This window comes from Triticum aestivum, chromosome 6A (genome assembly GCF_018294505.1).
Source record: "Triticum aestivum cultivar Chinese Spring chromosome 6A, IWGSC CS RefSeq v2.1, whole genome shotgun sequence".
Classification (NCBI taxonomy): domain Eukaryota; kingdom Viridiplantae; phylum Streptophyta; class Magnoliopsida; order Poales; family Poaceae; genus Triticum; species Triticum aestivum.
Genome location: NC_057809.1, coordinates 342,541,044 through 342,546,958, shown reverse-complemented (window position 1 = coordinate 342,546,958; position 5,915 = coordinate 342,541,044). Strand labels below are relative to the sequence as shown.

The 5,915-nt window shown below is 42.9% G+C and overlaps 1 protein-coding gene across 1 annotated transcript; it reads right to left on the bottom strand.

Moving 5' to 3' along the window:
* Positions 1–711: 711 nt before the first annotated feature.
* LOC123127521 (probable protein phosphatase 2C member 13, mitochondrial) lies at positions 712–4,563 on the bottom strand. The gene is made up of 8 exons (XM_044547249.1): positions 4,088–4,563; positions 3,014–3,141; positions 2,842–2,940; positions 2,576–2,734; positions 2,055–2,141; positions 1,667–1,758; positions 1,385–1,459; positions 712–1,114 (listed from the first exon to the last, which is right to left on the bottom strand). Exons 1-8 carry the CDS (start codon positions 4,387–4,389, stop codon positions 974–976), a joined length of 1,083 nt encoding a protein of 360 aa, XP_044403184.1. The 5' UTR covers positions 4,390–4,563; the 3' UTR covers positions 712–973.
* Positions 4,564–5,915: the final 1,352 nt, after the last annotated feature.

Genomic DNA, 5,915 nt, shown 5'->3' with positions numbered 1-5,915 from the left:
ACGTGTGGTCCAACCATAGTTTCCATGTATGGTTAATCATAGTTGTTGTGTGTGTTTATCTGGTTGTCACGTACGGGCAACTGCAGTTGCCGTCTAGCAACGAATCATAGTTCCCATGTGTGTTTACCTAGTTGCCACGTACGCATAACTGCAGTTGCCATCCAACAACATACAAGTGTCATGTGGGCGGAAAGCAGTTTGCTCACACGCGCATGGATCTAGATGGTGGTTGTGTGGGCAGAAACTAGTTCGCCCACATAGCGCAACTGGCAAACCACGTGTTGCGGGGCGTGTGGGCGAACTCTTCAACGCCCACACACCAGCCCCGTCCCACGTGGCACGCAAAATCCGCCTCAATGTGTTCAGATTCGTGCAAACTCGACTGAACAATGATCCACGCATGTGGGCGTGTTGCAAAACTACCACACGTGTGGGCGTTAGTATTTTTGTAAATTTATTGTATAGGAATAGTGTGCGTTAGTATTTTTGTAAATTTATTGTATAGGAATAGTGTATGTGCAACGCATGTTAATGTGAAGCAAGATATTAACTATATTGAACATCAATAGTAGGCAAAGATATAAATTGCACATTGATATTAGTTAGGAAATAATTACATGGTTAGCATTGGCATTCATATTAGGTATGATATTAAACGCTAAATATGAAAGCGACATAAACTGTTGGATAGATGCAGTTAAACATGTGAAATTTGTTGGATCTCCGTAACTCACTCTTTTTATATTAAATATAACAAGTATTAGTACAGACATAGACATGGATACATCAAACCCAAAAATTCCCATTACAATTCTCAAAAGAGAAAAGGTCTCCCACACAAAGGAAAGAATCAATGAAGGAAGTCCTGAGCAGTTGCCACAGAGGCAAAAATAGATGTGGGAGAAACCCCACTCCGCTTGCAGGATAAAAAGAGGCCTGAAGCAGAGAAACCTTAAATCAGCTGTAGTCCATCTCATCCTGCAATTTTATCATGGTGGAATTGCACCACGATGCATGTAATATTGTCAGCGCTGCCACGGGAGTAGGCAATCTCCGTCAGTTTCCTGGCCGCAGACTCTGGCACATCTTCTGTTTTTGCAAGGGACACAGCTTCCTGTTTGAGAAAATCATTGCCAGAATATCAGTTAAAGAGCTACTCCCTCAGTAACTTAACATAAGACGTTTTTAGACACTATGACAGTGTCTTAAACGTCTTATATTAAGTTACAGAAGTAGTATAAAGTTACGCATTGTTGCACTTAGAATGTAAGCACGGATCAGATGTAGAAAATGCTTTCTACAGCCTCATAAGCAACAGTGTTTTGCTTAAGAAATTCTGGGTGCATTCAGGGTGAGAATTATGACAGTTGGCAATAGAGTTTACCTCATTTTCTACGGCATCCCAAAGCCCATCACTGGCAAGAACCAGGCTCTCCAATTCTCCATTAATCAATTCTTCCTACGATTTGTTAGATAAGATTTGATCACAAGTAATCAAAATTAGAAACAGGCAACTAATGACTAATCTAAAGAAAGGTATTAAACTGGAGTTGCTAACGACCACTTGCTGCTGCACTAGGTTGAAACAAGTAAAAAGCACTGATTTCCAACTATATATAAAAAAAAGGTAACGAAATCTTGGCATAACTCAACTACAATAAGCTACCTGAATTTCAGGTTCTGCCACCACAAATGGCTTCAGTAGACGATTACCAAACGCACGGGACATTGCCAGTACGCCACCTACCCTCCAAGTACCTGGGCAAATACCACATCAAGAAGATGGAACAGTTTCCGATAGTCAAATCGTAAAGCCTAGATCAATCAAAAAACAAAATATCTTGTATAGAAACATGGCACGCCTAGAAGCACTTAGGCTGCACGCAAGATCACGAAACAAACAACCCAAGCATGATAAACCAACATGTCCAAACATACAGGAGATATCAGAAGGCTCAAAATGAATAAGCAAGTCTTTTGCTACCGTCCTTGTCCACTTACAATTGTGCTGACTGACAATGCCAAATGCATGAGTGAAATAAAATAAGACTTACCAGCCCAGATGACAACACCTCCAGCATTTTCAATTCTCTTGCGTTCATCGGACCTGTTAGGTTTGTGATCTACTGAGAGTGCCCTAGCTACAAAAACAAACATATGAGATCAGTAGAGTTAGAATGGAGTAAACGAAGCTCCTAAGCTAGTAACCGAACCACGCCGGTAAACTGAAGTGGATATGATGTCATTATATAGATTCCATCATGATGGTGGTAAGAAATAAGCAAGCCTTGCCATTTTCCTTAAATAATGGTAGAACAATAATCATCACATGAAGGAAATGAGCAGATAGCTATGGTATAATCGTATAACTGCAATATGTTGGTGGGAAAATATTTTGTAAAAAAGTGCATTAAAAGAAACACAATGTACCATAGTTCTTTGCCAAATATATCATCGCTGGAGGGCAAATTTAGAAACACTCTGCAGATACATACAATAAGTATTTACAAGGGCCAGAACATGTTTGGGTGATTCAATCATATAGTGACTACAATAGGGTTCTAACAGAATATACCTTTCCCGGCTTTTGAAATAACAGCACGGGAGTCACCAACATTTGCTACATATAGATGGCCACCCACTAAAACCGCAGTCGAAGCTGTGGAACCATCATCCCTAAAAGCACTTGATTCTGATTCTAAGAAATCAGCATCTGTCTTCTGATATGTTTCACCTGTTTTTTTATCAAAAAAAAATTTAAAGCTCAGAAAACAATGATTGGAAGCATTGGGAAGAATGCGAACAGATAAACATACAGGTAAATGCCAAGAGAAACATTACTTATAGCAAGCTTTGTATCAGTCAAGAACTTGGGGTGTTTCATAAGGTTCTCGAACAAATGCTCCTTCAAATACTCAGCAGCACGTGACCCCCCATGACCTAAAGCTTTGCAAAGTAAGAACACGATAGGCATGCAATTGCAGAAGTAAGAAGGCAAGATTGGAAACCATACCATCGAATACACCAAATAGGCTAACAGCGTGTCCATCAATTTCAGTTAGTTTTACATCATAGAAATCCTCCATTGTAGCCCTTTTCCCTCTAAAACTTGAATACCCACATTTCAGTTTACCATCTTCCCTGTCATGATATTTGGACACAATGTCAACCCAGGCAGCATTACATATTCTAAAGAGTCTCAGAGAGGGCATTTTAATAACAGATGTTAGAAGATAAGAAATGGTTATTGTACGAAGATATAGACCTGAAATATCAGAAGTGTAGATAAACTATCTTATACATTACAACGATCACAAAATAAACAAGCACATGATAAATTTCAGATCAAGAGGCATACATTTCCATGACTGCATCTGCCAACTGCTGGTGGTTCACATCAAAATACACTAGTGTTGCAGTTGTACTGCTTTGTAACTAGTCTAGATGACCATAAAGTCCTACTAGTAACAGCCTCACAGCTAAGCATCGCTGGTACTCCTGTAAGAATGCAATGAAGCATTAGGAGCATGACACTAGTAGCACTGCAGGACATGGAATTGCCTCGTGTACAACATTTTTAGTCCAATCCTGGTACAATGGTTTGATGCTGCAATCTGATGTTCGTTGGGCCAGCACCAGGCAAATAATCAATGGTTGTCACAAAATGTCATATCTAAATCGGGCCCAATATGTCAGTACACATAGCAGCTCCATTTGGCGTATACTAATGGCTGCATGCATACCATGGTGAGTTGGTGACAAACATTACTTATGATCAGAAAGAACCTCGTTCTTTTTCGATAAAGAACCGTGTTAAGTATGTCAACTAGTCTCATGTATACCAAACCGTCCTAAGAAATGATAAACCACGGGCCAAACAGCTATATAGTGCACTCATGTCAATCAAAGCACATGGTCCGATTGCAAATTCTGGAGCATCTCTACTGCACTCTTTATATTTCAAGGCAAGGCAAGCAAATGTACAACGTGAGGCCCGCCTAAATGCAAATTCAACCAACGATATTTCAAGCTGATGCAAACACAGGAAACGCCTATAACCAAAAGATGAGCAGGGGGCATGCATTACCTCTGCCACCCCGCACTGGCGTACCCTCCATCCTGCGGCTGGGTCCCAGCAGCAGCCGCGCGGCGCTGCAGCTGCAGCTGCCCCGCCGGAGCGCCGGAGTCAGAGTCGGATGAATCGAGCATCATCTTCGTCCTGGCGCCAGCCACCGCCAGGAATCCACGCCAACCGTGCCCGCGCGGACGGGGTGTCACGCACACATCAACCGCCCGACCGCACAGGACCCTGGCCCACCGGCGCCTGCCCGCGCCCGCGCCCGCCGCCGCACGAAGCACCAGCGCCCTCAGCCTACCGATGCATACCATCTCATGGCTGGGTGGCTCTCTCTCTCTCTCCGCTCCGATGCCGATGCCCGAGGAGAGATCCACTGGCGCTCGGTTTAATGGCTTCGGATCCGGGGCGAGGGCGCGGAAGGGGAGGAACAAGCGGCGGGGGCGGGGGCGGGGGGTGGACGGTGGGAGATTCCCTGCACTATAATAATATAGACTAATGGCTATTTTGATCATTATAATAAAATGGGACCACCGCGCCCGTCCGTATTTATGAGAGGATTTAACTCATTTATTAGTACTCCCTCCATTTCAAAATATAATGCGCTTGCGTTTTCCGAGGTCGAACTTTGACTATAAATTTAATGAACGAGACCGACTGCGGCGGAAGAAAAAGTTACATAATTAAAAACTTCTTTCGTATACAAATTCACTTATATAACTTTTGCTCCCGCCGCAATCGGTCTTGGTAGTTAAATTTACGGTCAAAGTTGAAGCACGGTGATAGAGGAAGCACTGCATTGTAGAATGAAAGAAGACACTAGCAAAAAGTCCGTGCGTTGCAACGGGAGAAAAATAATCCTCTCATATCCCTCATATCTGCAAAAAAAATGGCAGCTCTCCGGACCTGGGCCTCGGTGCGCCGCCAGGTGGGCTTTCTCTGTTGGGCCAAAATGGGTGGCAAGTAACGAAATCAAATAGCGTACACGAAGTTAATTGAAGCGGGACCAAACGAAGCGAGATGAAACCAAAAATATCACCTCCTTTTAATAGTATAATAGTAGGGGTATAGATTATAGATATAGATATAGAAGGATTGAAGATGGGGCGTCGACCCGTTGGCTGGGCAGCTGGGGTTGCTGCCAACCCACCTGAGTTCGAGTCCCGGCATGGACGCGCGGTGCTCACGGAGTTTCTCCTATAAAGAAAAGCCAACGAGGGTTAGCATTTGGGTTGGTCTCATTTTTTAGATATACAGGGATTTTCTCTTCTTTAGGCCACAAGGATTTTATTCATAGGGAGTACAAATGAGCTACAATTTGGTCTCGTTCATCTGACATCATCGTTGTTGTTTCAGTCCGTTTTCATTATGCAGGTTAGGCCCAGAGTTGCTTCTTGTCCCCTAGGCTAATTTTTCGTCATTGTTTGTTATTTTCCAGTTTGCCGACGGACTTTCCGTCAAAAAATTAGCTTGGGCAAGTTAAGTGGTTGTTAGCTGACGTCAAGGTGGTTTTATTCATCGGCTTGTTTCAACGCATCACCGGATGAAACACTATTGAAATTAATGCCAGTTTTTCTTCTTCTTTTTGAGCTGTGATGGCCAACTCAATTAAAGGATCATGAACATGTGTTTTTCTTTGAGCTTATCATGAACGTGTGCTAGTAAGCCGTAACACCAAGCACTAGCAAACATAACGCATCTAGGTAGTACATTCCTAAAATAAAACCACTAAAAAAAGCCTTCATATATACTAAAAAGACCGGGCGTTTTTTGTGTGTTGTATGCGGGAGGGAAGAGACCATCTATCACCGCTTTTGGGCATGTCAACATTCAGTAAGGT